General features: G+C 37.4%; 1 protein-coding gene across 1 annotated transcript; it reads left to right on the top strand.

Moving 5' to 3' along the window:
- Window positions 1-2,212: 2,212 nt before the first annotated feature.
- LOC129264485 (uncharacterized) lies at window positions 2,213-13,469 on the top strand. Its single transcript, XM_064097864.1, has 3 exons — window positions 2,213-3,000; window positions 6,898-7,097; window positions 9,659-13,469. The coding sequence occupies exons 1-3, from the start codon at window positions 2,333-2,335 to the stop codon at window positions 10,651-10,653; spliced, it is 1,863 nt and encodes a 620-aa protein (XP_063953934.1). The 5' UTR covers window positions 2,213-2,332; the 3' UTR covers window positions 10,654-13,469.
- Window positions 13,470-17,183: the final 3,714 nt, after the last annotated feature.

Genomic DNA, 17,183 nt, shown 5'->3' with positions numbered 1-17,183 from the left:
ATGAGGAATAATCTAAGTAATATCAGATGAAAGAGGAGATTCTAAGCTTTACATTGGTAGGTCATTAGTTTATTGTATTTGTGATTAAGTTATGATGAATCATCGCTAAATCTTGGTTTCGTTTTTTCTGGGACGCACTGTATAACGCATTTTAGTATATAATATTGCGAGAAATAGAAATACTTTTAAACAGAGGCGTCGATCCTGAAGGGCAAAATATAGGGGGGGGGGAACCAAACATATCAATTTGCTCCCCCAATAATTTTGACAACTTGAAATATTCATAGTATTCAATGCCAAAATAAGTATGAAAAATCATCGGAAAGCACTATAAAACCATTATATATACTTGACATTGAAATACTATATCAAACATACATTGTTTGCGCTCTTCATGTGCAAAGTTCTGTTTAAAATTGATATTTTTCACCCCCATACGAAACATGGATCGACATACCTGACTCTAAACTATATGATAGTGAGCGAATCATTTTCTTTAAAAAACGCACAACATATGAAGAATTATTAAATTTCACACGAATGTACACAAATCTAGTTAAAACGGGAATTTTACGGCATTTATTCGTGTTGGGTGAAGTAGGGAGATAAATTTTAAGAAAAAAAAGTAAATATGCATTCTTGTAGGGGATTATTAACTTTACTCGCACTTTATAAGACTGCATTAATGTCTTCTGCATTTGGATATTATTGTGTTTTGCGAGGGAGTGTACAGCGACCAAGCGAGAAAATTTAGAATTTGTATAGTAAAAGCTTTAATTTTACGATATTAATGATATGCTGCAGTATTCAATACAATATCTACGCATATAGGGCCTAAATACATTTTATTTTCTTTGTGGTCGAATTTTTGTTATGGGGGCTTGAGCGAGTTTTGAGGGGGTTTCAGCTCCCCAAAGCTCCCCAAGGTAGTGGTGACAATACTAAAGATGAAGATAATATAGTGGTGGTAAGAAGTGAGATGATGTGGTCGAAAATTTTGTGGGGGCTTGAGCGATGATTTGTGTTACAAAATGGTGGTGACGTCTTTGGATGTGATGGTAGTGCTGCGGTGTTTGCAGGGCTATAAATCATAGTTGGCTAACAATAGGCAATAGGGTAGTAGTGCCCACCAGCACCGACGAAAATTCAAGCGGCAAACCTTTTATTCAGGGGGGGAGAAACTATTGCTCCACCCCCCCCCCCCACTTGAATAATACGACATCATATATATTTCCGCCCATGTCTTCCGGGTCCCTTTTGCACAAAATTTGTTATCGTAAAAACTCAGGTTATTTTTCCTCGCCCCCCCCCATATATTATCAGCGAGGGCGGAATAGTTCGTATCTCCGTTAATTAAGCCATTTACTAGTTTTGTTTATGGTCAGAAGTTTTCATCAACAAGACCCTCTTATCACGAGGAAGGTGCCAGGAGGATGGTAATATTGACTGATAGTTTTTAAACGCGTTACAGCTCAGTTTAGATTGATTTTTATTTAAACACTATCAGACATCCCAAACAGTTACAAGACTGATTTCTGTTGGGTCGTGTAAATTAAAAACGAAAAAAAAAAAAGTTTAAACGAATTAAGAGTAACAAATATATGAACATAATGTCAACTTCAATTGGGTCGAACATTATTTTGCAAACAGTTAGCAAACAGTTTGCTAACATAAACAAAATTAAATACATCCATATAGATATATAAAAGAAGTAGAAAAATAATAAGAAGAGGAAGAAGAAAAAAGAACGAGAAGAAGAAGAAGAGAAGAAAAAGGAGAAGATGGAAAAGAAGGAGAAGAAGAAGAGAAGAAAAAGAAGAGAAAAGGGAAGAAGAAGATGGAGGAGAAGAAGAAGAAGAAAAAGAAGAAAAAAAAGAAGAAGATGAAGAAAACAGTAATCTTAGTGTTTGACGATGTTGGAGAGCGAAATATCGCGATGATGCTGGTCGTATTGACCATGAGTATGGAGGTGGAGTTCGATGTTGTGACGTATGCACATAGCAAGGTGGTCATGATTGAAGGGATATTATGCTCGATCATGTTTAATATATTTCCAAATCATAGATTAACTCCTAAATAGCCAATCTATTGTTCACCAAATTTCAATTCTGTCATCATATCGTTCACCCCCCCCCCCCCACCATCAAAAAAAGAAGTCGGAAGTGTGCCGAGATTGCATTGTGTCCGCTTTGAAACGGGAAGTTCCGTCTTTAGTGTTAGGAGCGCTTCTGCTTAATAAGCATGCATGATCTAGCGCCACTTCTGCTATAAAACGCGATTAACAGTTTCATTTAGTATCATTTTTGCCACCCCGGTCATCAAGGAGCAATCTATGACCATGCCTCTCTTCAGGGAACTCTTGGTTTTACTTTTGGCCTTCACGACCGTTGCACTGGGGCAGATGATCGGCCAAGATGACAGGAGTCATAAGACTGCTGGCAATTCACTCCTGAAGAAATACTTCGGGTACGCTACCAACAAAGAATACTTAAAGAAAGAGATAAGTTCCTTCTTTCATCCAAAGCCTTTCTACTCGAAGAATTCCATTAATGATTACGGTGGAAAGTTTGGTATGACAGGAAATGGATTGAATGACTTTAATTACAAGCCATCTTCATCGAAATCGAAAGAAACCTTACCAATTCCTCAGTTTACTGGAAATGGATTGAATGACTTCAAGTACAATCCATATTCATCGAAATCGATACAAACCTCATCTGTTCCTCAGAACTCCATAACAAGAAAATCGTCAACAACGCCATCATCGGAGCTAAAAGAAACCATCAACGTTCCCGAGTCAACTCCCATTCAGTCTGTGACAGAACAGCCACCCTCACCACCTCTGAGCTCTCCTTGTCAAACTCCGGCGCAATGGGAGGGAAAAGCCACCGAGTGGGACCACATCAATGGCGTCAAAAACCATTTCCACATCACCTTCGATGGCATTAACCGAAGGAAGCGGATCCTGGTAGATAAACACGCCAAATTCCTAGGAAAAAGGTATGTACTTATCAAGCGTTTTCACCTGGTTTTATATAAATATTTGGAGCCCCGAGTGTTCCTTTCCAATGTTCAGCGGTTGCTTTCAAATAATCTAATAATTTTCTTTATACGAAACAGAAGTAAACTAATTAACAATAAGAACAGCGGTCGCTGATATCATAGCGACGTAGGTTGCCAAATTGTGGAAAGGCAAGGGGTATCCGTATTTAACTGCACGTTTTTAATCATCTTGTGCATGAGAGGAAAAAAAACACTTAATATGATTATACATGTATTTCCAACTAATTTATGAGGAATCATGACCAGCTCTGTATTTTTAGGCTCTTACACAGATTATACGCGTCTCACCTTACGATTTTCTCGGGATTCTTCATGAGCTGCCGAAATCTTCACCTGGAGAAGAAATTCCAAGAAATCGGGAAATAGGGGGCGTCTCTTTCAGAGCTTATCTACGATTACACAATAAAAATTTGCTCGATAAATGGAATAGAAAATAGCAAACATTAAATGTCGAAATATATTAATTCAATTTAATTAATCCTCATCGCCGCCCCATACAGCGGGCTAGACGAGTAGCATTCTGTCTGATGTTTGTAAAATGTTGTTTGCCCTACCCCGTCCCAGAGAGAATTTGGTCGCGGGCAATAATTTCTAAAATATAACTAGACAGGTTTTAGCTTGATAAAAATGTGTAAGAGTGGTTAGAAAGTAGTGAAATTGAAAAAAAATGATCGGATTATTTTGATTTTGATTTCGTCTTTATTGTCTCCAGTGATCACGATTGTGCGACCTGTAAAACAAAACACAATATTTTGACAAGGAATACTTTGAATATGACCTTTTCTCTCGCAAAGACTATGAAATGACTTTAGGCACTTTTACAACAATGAATCACAAACATAACTGATATGTGAATCGCGATGTGAATGCATTATCACTGTTTGAAAACGTTTTATCGTCAATTTACATATGCTCATGACGAAATCATTAGAGGCTATATAATATGACCTAAATGAAAATTGACCGAAATAATGATGTGATGGTCCCTTGTTAGAACATGGAGCTATACTATAACACTGTAGTAGCTCCAAGGTTAGAGGAGGGTAGGCAGATAAGATGTAATGTCAATTATAAAAAACAATAAAGTAAAGGTGATGATGATGGCGGTGGCGATATTGATGAAGAAAGAGCAGATGATAATGATTTAGACTTGGCAAAATGACTTAAGTCTAAGAAATGCCCCTGTTCAAATTGTGATTGACATGATATTTAATGAAAATCTTTAACATTATAGAGATAAATCAAATTTTATATCGCTACCCAGACGTGTTCTAAATCAGGCAACATATGTCATCATATGCATATCTTATTCTTTTCATGCGCTTGTTCATGATCTAGATCAGAGGTAATGTACAATGGGGGATTTCGGTCATAATTTATCCATAATCACTATTATTATTAGCATTAATTTTATAAATTATTATCAATATCACTGTTATTATTATTAGCCATAAGCGAATCGGGGAAAGAATTGGCGAATAACAACATTTTCAGGTCACTCCATTTTCAAAATAAAAAGTCTGCTCGCGCTTCACGCAGGAAGTGCCTGCTGAAAGGTATACATATTGTATTGATGAGGATAACATAGCGATTGGAAATATGTCTAGTTTTCAATTTAATGATAAGAGAATATTTCAGCTCACGCCTCATGCTGGAACAATTTAAAAATAAGCACCTGGTTCATGTCATTATTCAGGTCTGAATAAAAAAAAAACAGCCTGTAATTCGTGCTCGTATTATTTGTCTAGTAAGATATATTACCTGCTCATGATTTTTTTTTTTTTTTTTACAAATGATTATTAAAATAATGTCCCATTTCAAGTCAGCATATTAACTTAAATTTCAGCGCGCACTTAGCCCTTGTTCGATGAGATATACATCGTATTCATGCTTATAATCAAAGTGCTTATATGATTTAAAAAAAATTAACATGCAAACTAAATTTGAGCTCGCGCTTCGCGCTCACATTTTTTTATTTACTAGGATATGTACCCTGTTTGCCATTACACATTTTTTTTTAAATATAAGATTTTTATAATGTAATTTACAAGTGTGGGGCTGCAGGATGTCTGAAGGCCTATCTACTTTTCCTGATGCTGCCCTCGTGAAAGGATGTCCGATTTGTATCTACTCCATACAGCAGGGGTTCTCAAATGAAGTGGATACTAAGAAAAAAAAATGTGCGCGAAGCGCAAAGACCCTTGCGGTCGGGGTCCGAGAAGCTCTCTTGTGCAATCTGGCCCTTATTTTGGGAGCATTTAATCCAACAAATTTATAACAGTTTTATATGGAACGCAGGCGAAATTATAAAAGATTTCAAAATACAGCGAGAGTCAATATTAATGATAACAAAATTGTAGTACTTTGTTAAAAGGAATCTAGATTGTACCTATACATACCTGGTATTGGGGAGACAGATAATGTCTTGAAGTATCAATATTTGTTGTAGTCAAAGTAGAATGAATAATAGAGCATGTCTGTTTTAGACTCTAACAATGATGTCAGTCTCCTATTCACTTTTAATATGGGAAAAGTGACAGTCTGTCAGCAACAAGTTGCTTGAACCTTGGCACAAAAGGTGTAATTGCCAGACGAAGGCACTGGTGCAAATGTTCACTGGTCAAGAAGGGGCCGCGGAAGCAGGGGGGGGGGGTTCAGCCCCCCCCCCATTTTTTTTCCAAAACCATGTACAAAAACGTAAAAATGACCATGTGATTTTTGCATGGCCAGCCCCCCCCCCCCCACTTTGAAAACCGTTCCGCGGTCCCTGTCAAGGTACTTCGGTATGAGTTAGTTCTTAAAAAATGTTCATTGTGGAAAATGCACTTTCGCATCTGTATGTAGGTCCAAACATGGTGAGAACAGCGCTGGTCATCTAATAAGAAAGTAGATCGAACAGGCAGAAAAGACTCCACTAAACTTTGTTTAAAAGTCAAATTAATTTGAATGCCATAACTTTTATTACGGCTAGGTCTACATGGATACACAATGTAATCATATTGAGCTATGTTTCATATTGTGACTTAAAGGTCAAGTCCATCCCAGAAAATTGTTGATATGAATAAATAGAGAAAAATCGAACTAGCATATTGCTGAAAATTTCATCAAAACCGGATATAAAATAAGAAAGTTATGACATTTTAAAGTTTCGCTCATTTTTCACAAAAGAGTTATATGTACAACTCAGTGACATGCAAATGAGAGAGTCGATGATGTTTTTCACTCACTATTTCTTTTGTTTTTATTGTTTGAATTATACAATATTTCATTTTTTACAAATTTGACAATAAGGACCAACTTGACTGAACCATATAGAATTAAACAATGCTAATTCCACATGTTCAGGGAGGAATTAATCAGTGTTTCACCAGACACTGAGGAGAAAATTAGAATATTTTGCATTTCATATTAAAAATACACAAGAAATAGTGAGTGGATGATGTCATCAGTCTCCTCATTTGCATATCAACCAGGATGTGCATATAACTATTTTGTGAAATTAAGCGAAACTTTAAAATATCATAACTTTCTTATTTTACATCCGATTTTGATGAAATTTTCAGCGTTGTGCTTGTTGGATTTTCTCTTTTTATTCAAATCAACTTTTTATTGGGGTGGACTTGTCCTTTAAAAATGAATAAAAAAAACCCAGCAGAGTCTTGCGGGCCGGATTGAGAAGCTCCGCGGGCCGGATCCGGCCCGCTGGCCGTAGTTTGAGAACCCCTGCCATACAGTATAAGGTTGTGTGAGAAGCTATAATACCCTACCTAACGTTAGATATTTGCTTATCAGTTATATTTTCTACTATATACCTTCCTCTTTTTATATCAACAGTATTTACGAGTATATCATGCTTTATGATGAAGGGATACAATACGTCATCAATCATGATAACAAGACATGCTCAGTGGAACAGCTAGGAACATGGAGCAACTTCACTATTCCACCCAATGCTACTTTTGAGAAATCCTATGAGATTGTAGGAAGCGGCGTCATGGTGCAGGAGTGGTCAAATAGAATTCCAGGAAAGCAAAGTAAGTGTATTATCTCTCTATAGCCTCTTCAGACGACGCGGGAAAAATTATATTATGCAGATTAACTTTCCAAAAATATTTATCTTTTCACGACCCAGACGTACGTTGTTTTAGTCGGCGGGAGCCCAGTGACATTTTGAGCACGATTTTAAATAAAGAACGAGTTGTGTATCTCAATCTCGCTTGCTGATTTCTGTGTAACACTGCAATCTTATTTCATTTTTGCACATGCATGCGGAATTATTGGGGAGGGGGTAAAACGATATGTTTGCGCCCCCAATATTTTCATTGGTGGGGCGATCGCCCCCCTGCCCCCCAGGATCGACGCCTCTGCGTGTCAGTAATGTAAACGCTAACAGAGATGTACCCAGATCACAAGATCTGGGGCCCATTTCATAAAAATATAGCGTCAAGTCACAAAACAGCATCAAATTCTCACTTGCAGCGTCAAATTTGATATTTGACGCTGCAGCGCATTTCATAAAAAGTTGACGCTCCAGTAGGAGCGTCAACTTTTTACTGGAGCGTCAAATAGGGTTAAATATTTGATGCTGGTCATGGGGGAGCGTCAAGTTGACATTGTAAAGGGTATAATTCTGATCACGTTGTACTACCCCCAAAATAGTGGAGAGGAAGGGGATCACCCCCTGATCAGCCTCTTACATGACTTTTCAAATAATTCGTAGGAATAATTCGTTAGATATTCAAGTTGACTTTCCAGCGAATGTGCTTTTGAGAAATGCAAAGTTGCTAGCATAGCAAGTACAAGTTGCTATTCTACCAGAGTTGCTATCATAGCAACCTGTTATGATAGCAACTCTTTATGAAATGGGCCCCTGGGCATCGATGTATCTTTTTGGCCAATCTGCCCTATACAATAAAATTCAAAATAAAATGGGAGTGCCGTAGATGTTAGGTCTAAGGCGCCCGAGTAGACACAATTAAGTCCAGGTTTCGATCCCCTACCGCCACACATGTCTTTGAGCGAGGCTTTTAATCAAGAGTGATCTTTTATCACACCAATTTCAATGTAAATGTCAGGGGAGGGGGGGGGGGTGGGGGGCAAGAGCCAAAATTCTATTTTCTGGTCATATCATGTGAACAGGAGTTTTCATGATTGTACGCGAGCATTAGCGCAAAGCTCAACGCGGGAGTAGTGTGATGAGCGCTCCCCCTCCTCCGCTACCGAAACCTCTCAAGATTCAGCCATATCAAACTTTACAGATGGCCGCTATATCCCCCGGGGGGGGGGGCACTTCCATTGACGAGTGGATATCATGCGCGACCATAGGGTCTCGAAAAGCACCCTTAACACGTATTTTCAATATTCTGAAAATGAACCCCTTGACAAGTATTGGCGTGTGAAATCATAACTTCCTACCCTTAACAAATATTGGAAACAATTAATAAAACGATACTATTGGCAAGTATTCCCTGAATTGACCCCTAAACAATACAGCGGTCGTCGGTACCTACAAGGCTACATCATTGGGTTTAGTACCACCTCCCACATCTCGGGCAAATTGTACTCTAAACACGTATAGTGTTGACCCTCGGGGCAAAAAGCACATCCTAAAACATTTTAGTCTTAATTTTTTACACCCTTTGCAAATTTGACCCTAAACACGTAGCTATTCTGGCGAAATAGATACCCCTTTTTCATTATTTTAGTGTTTTTGACACCCTTATTACGTTACGTACGTAACGTGCCCTATCTTGAAAAAGACATCCTTTTTACTTGTTTTTGGGGTCGCGCATGGTATCCACTCGTCAATGTAAGTGCCCCCCCCCCGGGGGGGTGGGGCTATATCACTTAGGTTTTACACAACATAGTCGTGTAATAAACCAAATATTTTGAGGGGGAACAATATGGCAAATGTGGAAAAATTCCTATAACTTTGCGAGCGAGAAAATTTGGATCGGGCATGGACCGAGGAGGAAGGTCCATGGCTAGGGACATAGACAATGTTTGGGCGGAACCTCTCAAAGTTATTTTTTGTCCTGATTGCTACCGTCATGGCATGAAATTTATCAAACCTATATAGACTTCATACTTCTACGCCATCCCATTCTTTCTTCCCGTTCTTTATTTACAATCATCGGCAGCCCTTTTCTTCATTTTTTTCAATTCAACTTTTCACATAGCATTTAGCTCATTCCATTCTACCCTCATATCCCATTTATTCTTGCCTCTTTTCCTTTCCTGTCATAAATTCCCGTTCAATCTGTTATCTGTTATATCTCCTTTCTCACTTATTTATTCGTATTTCGTGATTTGTTCTTTCCCTCCTTTCCCCCTTTCCTTCGGTTTAACCCTTCTCCTCTTTATGTTTATTCTTTCCCTTTTTCCCCCGTTACCTTTTTTCCCTCTTTTTCTTCCTTTTCTTCTCGTTCTCTTTCTTTATTTTTTTTTTTCGTTTTTTCCCCCCGGCGAAATCAGCCAAAGGGGAGGGGGGGGGGGGCGGGTGGGGGATGGCAGACTGCCCTTTGCCACTGCATAAATGGAGAGTAATTTGTGCAATTGCTTTAAAAATATCTAAATTTTCTTTTTTTCTGTGCAGAGGAAAGTTGGATTGGTACATTCACTTACCCTGGTTGTTTGCCAGTGAAAGAAATCGTCATGGAGAAGGATGAGAACCACACGACTGTCCATTCAGTTAGTACCAAGTTCATTGGCATCCGGATGGGCATCACAAACATCTCAGTGTTCACACCTCCATCATTCTGTAAGAACGCTACATCTCCAGTCAAGGACACTAATCAAACAAATGTTGATTCATCAAAAGAAGGATCGGGTGACAAAGTTCTTGAACGGTCCGGAGATGGATCTGGTGAATGGTCCGGAGATGGACTATCAGGCGAAGGGTCTGGTGGTGGTTCTTCTGAATGGGCCAGTGAGGATATGTCAGGAGAAACATCGGGTGACGAAGTTCTTGAATGGTCAGGTGACAAATCTGGTGAATGGTCTGGAGATGGACTATCAGGTGAAGGGTCTGGTGGTGGATCTTTCGAATCGGCCAGTGAGGATATGTCAGGAGGAGGATCAAGTGACAATGTTCTTGAATGGTCTGGGGATGGACTATCAGGCGAAGGGTCTGGTGGTGGTTCTTCTGAATGGGCCAGTGAGGATGTGTCAGAAGGGTCTAGTGACGAAGTTCTTGAATGGTCTGGAGATGGACTATCAGGCGAAGGGTCTGGTGGTGGTTCTTCTGAATGGGCCAGTGAGGATATGTCAGGAGAAGGGTCAGGTGACGAAATTCTTGACTGGTCCGGTGACAGATCTGTTGAATGGTCTGGAGATGGGGTATCAGGTGAAGGGTCTGGTGGTGGTTCTTCTGAATGGGCCAGTGAGGATATGTCAGGGGAAGGGTCAGGTGACGAAGTTCTTGACTGGTCCGGTGACAGATCTGTTGAATGGTCTGGAGATGGGGTATCAGGTGAAGGGTCTGGTGGTGGTTCTTCTGAATGGGCCAGTGAGGATATGTCAGGGGAAGGGTCAGGTGAGGAAGTTCTTGACTGGTCCGGTGACGGATCTGGTGAAGGTTCTGGTGAATAACATCTTGAATGGTGTGGCATACTCTTATTTGTAACCATCCAATAGTTCATTATCGTTGTCCTCTAAGATTTCTGTTATTTATTATTTCATGTAAAGGAACCATGGAGAGTGTTCCAGTGAGGAAATGTGTCTTGAGGACTTTGGTAGAGTTATCTGCATGTTTTGGTAAGAAACCTTCGAGTGAAGGGACCGAGAGGGTTCATTGTATGGTCAGCTAATTGATCTACTTAGTATTCAAGTGTTTTGGATTAGCATTCTGGAACTGGCTGGTAAAGTTATACAGAACCTCAAATGCACATAAAAGTATGTTAATGCTCAGTGTTAGCTACAAAAAAATATGCAAATATGTCGTTTGGACAAAGCTGCTGTTTTGAATCACCAATTTTCAACAAAGACTTCTTGGCTGTTCATTGTCATGAAGGGCATTTGATAATTCATTTTCTATGTTCTTGAATCCAGAGTGCATTTTGGAGTAGAATCTCCCTTTAAACAATGAAGATCTTACAGTAATGACATTATTGTTTGATGGGGTGAAGTTTAGCACAATATATGAATTATTTGAATATGGTATGAAGCAGAGTTATAAATTTTGTAAAAAAAAAAAAATTCAGCCCTGGAAATGAATATGTGAAGGCTACAGAAACATTTAAAAGATGTAGAGAGGTTGTCCATACTGGCATCTAGTTGATTCTTATTGAAGTACAACTTTGAGAGTGCTGAACATATCTTCCTGGAAGGAATGTTGTTTGGGACTTTGCTGAAGCTGGGGTTTAAAATCTTCAAACCACCAGGAATATCAAATCCAACAGAATTTAAATGGCTGTGCCAATAACAACTTCCATGATTGTTTGTGAGAAAATTATAATACCAATAATCATGAAACTAACTTCACCTACAAATATGATTTATCAGCATTCTGAAGATACGAGTCCCAACATATCTAATTTGAATAAATGTAACATTGAAGAAAAAACTATTGGATAGCACCATGAATCTCTGAACATTGTCCTTCAGTTATTTTCTTCAGAGTAGTTCAAAATAGCAGGTGGTTTACTTCCACTGCACATTGTTTTACCAACATTTCTCAATGGCCCATATTCTGAACTCAGTTTTTAAATTGAACCCTGGTTTAAACTTGTGGTTTAGCTATGGAGAGCCAATTGGGGCAAAAATCCCTAACAGTGCACATCCAATTTATCAACTCATTTGGCACTCAAATTGTCCATAATTGTCTGGAAATGATATCTAAAGTATTTTTCTTCATCATGGAAGCAAAAAGAAACAAAATAGTAAACATACGAAAGATACAATACAAACTGAATTTCTGATTTTTTGGCTCCCCATAATTTTAGCACAGAGTTAGACCGTGGTCTACATGACTTCAGAATACGAGCCAATATATTCAGACATTTATAATATCTGTTTTTTTTCGAGTTCAAATATACTCAATATGTTTTAACTTTGAAGCAAGAGGTTCTAAAAAAACTGTCAGATTTTGAAATGGGTTTAAGTGGCAAATTGTTTTTTATTTCAATAATTAGAGAAATGTGGTATTATATAGCAGAATGATATATGCTGATGACACTCAAATGTATATTTCCTCTCAACATGATGCCAATCGTGCCAAAATTATTGCTCAGATTGAATCTTGCTTAAGTAGAATACAGGTGTGGTTATCACAAATTCATCTAAATTTAAATCTAAGAAAAACTGAAGTTGTGCATATCAGACCGTGCTGTAAAATGTCATCATCATTGTCAATTATTGTGTCTGATATTACCATTCTATCAGTTTCTAAAGTGTGTGTTCTTGGAGTAATTGTTCAGGATTATCTACAGATGAAAGCTCATGTTAATAATATATGAATATCACCGCCATTGGACTATATAGTATTGGAAAGATATGGCAATTTCTGGATAAGTCAACCACAGAAAGGATTATTCATGCATTTATATTCATTAACTTGACTGTAATAATGGACTGCCTCTAGGAGTACCAGATACTCAGCTTTCTAAACTCCAGCGCAAACAAATTTCAGCTGCAAGTCTCTTAGTTCACAAATTTTTTTTTTATTTAAGTGACACCGATCCTAGGTAGTCTCCACTGGCTTCCGATAAAGGCTTGTATTTTGTTTAAAGTCCTCACTCTTGTTTTTAAGTGCATTAATGGGAATGCCCCTATTACCTCAGTGATATAATTCAGAAATATCAACCCAGTCAAAATCAAAGAATCTTCTCTCTGAAATACAAGTGAAGTCCAAGACTTTTGGTGATAGAGCTTTTGGGAAAATGGCACCAAAATTGTGGAAACTACCTCATAATATTAGATCAATAACAGATTGCAACAGATTATAACCTGTGTTAAAAAGATTCCTATTTAAGAAGCACACGTATTAGCCATATACAAAACAATAATTCTTCCACACACATTAATACTATTTATATGGTATTATGCGTCTCTAAAACCTGCTTATTATTATTATTACATTTTTCTTTGTTCATTATTTCCATGTGTTCAGCATGCAAGTGTACAAAGCGCAATTTTGCTCAATATTTTCATAATAATGGTGTTCAGAAATACATGATCCTACATAGTTACATCAGGAGACCTAAGTTTTATTTTCACTGATTTCATGTTTTCTCAGAATATTTTTAAATTAGGTTTTTTTTTGTCCTGATACACCCAGGACATGTGTCTTAAGTACACCTTTGAAGGATGTAAATTTTAAAGTATGTAAATGTTGACAAAGGCCTACACTACTTAAGTAATATGATGTACAATCAAGACTGAAAAATAAATGATCTACTTACTCTAAACCTACTTGTATATCGTAGTTTGATGTAATGTGCTTCAATTTTCGTTTAGATATTGCCTGTCTAAATTTTGAATAAGTTAATCAGAAGTTTCATTAAGATATCAAAGAATCAAAGTACATTAAAGGTCAAGTCCAACTCAAAAAAAAAAGGCCTATAAAAAATGTACTATATCTATAGTACAAATATCAAATGATCTAAATTATTGAATTTTATATTGCTACTTAATTTCGCATTTATACTACAATTGCAATTTTAATGCGACTTATTTTTATATAAAGTGGGCGCGTCATGGTCTAGTGGTTCTGACTCTCGCCTTTCAAACAGAGGGTCGTGGGTTTGAATCCTAGCCATGGCGTTTTCCTTCAGCAAGAAATTTATCCACACTGTGCTGCACTTGACCCAGGTGAGGTAAATGGGTACCGGCAGGAAGTAATTCCTCAAAAAGATGTCTTTGCCCCCCCCATCTCATTTGCATACCGACCAGGATGTGCATATAACTACTTGGGAAAATTACGTGAAACTTTATACTGTCATAATTTTCTTATCTTACATCCATTTTTGATGAATAAAAATTCAAGTGAAAATTCCTTCCATTGAATTTTTGTTCACAAGATTTGATATCTAAGTTTCAATTCTTGTCAATATGAATGAAACTAAAACTATCACTGAAGGTGATATCCATGGCAACAGTTTCCAACACATGGGGAAAAAATGTCTTGCCTCGTATCACCCAAAGACCAATGCGTGAGCTAAATGTCATGAGAATTGGTTAAAACCAGATGAAGTATTTCAAACCGCAAGATTTTTGCCTAATTTTTTAACATATATGTTGTTACCATGGCAACACAATTTCTAACACATGGAAACATATGTCCTGTACATCTTTACCTCAAGACCAATGTGTGAGCCAAATTTCATGAGAATTGGTTGAAAACAGATGAAGAAGTACGAACCACACAATTTTTACCTAATTTGGGGCATATAAATATGTTACCATTGCAACTCTATTTCCAACATACACAACACAAAATTTGCGTCTCTTACATCTTTAACTTGAAACCAATGAGTGAGCCAAATTTCATGAGAATGGGTTAAAAACTGAGGAAGTAGTTCAAACTGCAAGATTTTTATGTTATTTTTGCCATACTATCCTGTTACCATGGCAACAACATTTCCGACACACACAAAAATGTGTCTTGCACATCTTTACCCCAACACTAATATGTGTGCCAAGTCTCATGAAAATTTGTTAAAAACTGAGCAAGTAGTTCGATGCACAAGATTTGCAACGGACGGACCGACCGCCCAACCATACACTGATTCCTATATACCCCTTCAAACTTCGTTTGGTGGGGGTATAATCAATTAAAATATCAAGAATTGTGTAATGAGTATGAAATGAAAGGATATCATTTCATATATTGGTTAAAAACTGAGGAAGTAGTTCGATGTGCAAGACTCGCAATGGACGGACTGAACGCCCAACTGTACACTGATTCCTATATACCCCTTCAAACTTTGTTTGGTGGGGGTATAATCAATTAAAATATTAAGAATTGTGTAATGAGTATGAAATGAAAGGATATCATTTCATCTATCAAAAATTCAAATGATAATGATCTTTAAGGTTTACAAATCATCCATCAGTGATCAAACAAAAGTATACAATAAAGTTACATAAATTTACTCTATGGTTGATATCTGTTCATGCGCGAATGAACATAAAGTGATTTTGACTTTGGTGAACATTATAGTTGCATTATGCGTTAGTAATGCTGGGGTTAAAATCATGCATTATCACTTTATTAACGTAAAGAAACAAAGCAGTTTGCATGAAGAAGGTGGTACACAAAATGGCCTTATCATTACCAAAATGTCCAGTTATCAAAATATGCTGTTAACATGTCATATAGCATCCAGGTGGGTGTTTCATAAAGCTGTTCGTATAAAGTTAAGAGCGACTTTAAGAACGACTGGTGATCCTTTCTTGTGGTAAATGATACATTCATTGGTGATGGTTATGTGCATAGGAAAGGTTCACCAGTCGTTCTTAAAGTCGCTCTTAACTTACGAATAGCTTTATGAAACGGCCCCCCTGGACTCACTTTATATTCTAATGGCACACCACTCTCTCTGACACATTGCAGATACTAATCACAGGTCAACTACATTCAAAGTTCAACTGAGATGACACAAAATTGAAATGTCTAGGTTGCAACCTAGTAGATTATCTTTAATACAAAATAAGAAGATGAGATATATATGAATACATTACATTGTAAAATTACATCAAATGCCCCTTTCAACACAGAATTGTTGCCCCGATTGAGGAACTTCCTTATGCTACAGTTAGACCAATGAAACCAATTGATAATATGCCATTCGATATGGTCTGTAATAGCTTTGATCCATCTGGATTCTGTTTCCTTGGAGCCACTGTAGCACTATAGACCTGTTACAAACAGCCATTGACCAAAAACGTGTAAGACACTCATCTGATTGTTTTTTCATGATTTCTTCTATATCGGCCAAACAGGAATATTGATAGCACTTAACAGAGCAATGATACAACATTTGCTCTGGTCTTAATATATCTCAGAGGACTTAAGGGTTAGAGTTTGGCTTGTAATAGAGTTTTTGGTCAGAATAATTTATAGATAAGGATTAGGTTTTATTTAGTTTTGGAGGTAAGGTTTTATGTTTGGCTCAATAATGTGCAGATTTACCATCAGAGCAATTGTCGCCAGAGCAAATGTCATGGAACCAACATAGCACTAACAGGCCAAGTCACATCTTTCAGATTGTACTGTCAAACATTGATCCACGATGGTGGTGACATGAGGCATCAATTTGACATTGCAAGTTGTAGTCTCTGTTAGTGCACTGTTAGCATTAATAATGTTTCTTGGTGGCCGGTCCGGTGGCCGGTACTGGTCTTTATATGTATCTAGAGGTTGGCATATGACACTAGTTGTTCCAAACTTTGGAAGTTTGGACATGTTGAAAATTCAACTTGCATGCATAAAAAAGTCTGACAAAATTCTTAGAGGGAGGCAGACGAAATCATCACAATCAAGGGTTGTAAATAATAGGCCTTTTCCACTAAGTTTTTCAAAGATGTTCAATACAAAATGTTGATAGATTATCCATAAGCTTGACTTAATAATTGATTGATTGAATGTGTGAACTTTCATTTTCATCCAATAAGTTCATGTGAACTGTAGAACAATGTGGATGAAATAAGGAAATGACTCTGAAAAGAAAATGGGAGATAAACACAAATTATACAAAAATAGCTAAACAAACAAAGCAGGGATACAAAGACAAAAAGGTCACTGGAAACTGCGATCAAAGGTGTTAATTGCATTTGATGTTTCAAACTAGACACTTATGGGAAGCAGGTCAGATCCGAACCCCTCCTTCAGATCTTGTAGTACCTGGTCTGGAATTTGCACTTTTTTTCTAAGACTAAATAATGAGGTTGCAGCAAACACTTATTTCAAGAAAAGGTATTAGAGTCAAGGTATAGACCTCACCATCTCTTGCATAGATCTGATTAATTTTCATTAGTCTTACTTTGTAAAATCATGGAATCTACACTGTAGGCTAAGAACTGATCACATTGAAGATCACAGACATAGATAAGCACATGAGAGGACAGTGTAACTGAACTTGACCCTACCATTAAGTCTGTCATGATAAAAGTAAAACAAT

Source organism: Lytechinus pictus, chromosome 1 (genome assembly GCF_037042905.1).
Source record: "Lytechinus pictus isolate F3 Inbred chromosome 1, Lp3.0, whole genome shotgun sequence".
NCBI classification, from domain to species: Eukaryota; Metazoa; Echinodermata; class Echinoidea; order Temnopleuroida; family Toxopneustidae; genus Lytechinus; species Lytechinus pictus.
Note: the sequence above shows the minus strand (reverse complement) of the source record. Positions and strands in the feature narration are given on the sequence as shown.

Bases quoted from the DNA above. Each gene is read 5' to 3' on its own strand.
- LOC129264485 (XM_064097864.1), top strand. From the start codon at position 2,333: ATGACCATGCCTCTCTTCAGGGAACTCTTGGTTTTACTTTTGGCCTTC. The intron at 3,001-6,897 runs GTATGTACTTAT...TTATATCAACAG, and splicing joins GCCAAATTCCTAGGAAAAAG to TATTTACGAGTATATCATGC. The intron at 7,098-9,658 runs GTAAGTGTATTA...TTTTCTGTGCAG, and splicing joins TAGAATTCCAGGAAAGCAAA to AGGAAAGTTGGATTGGTACA.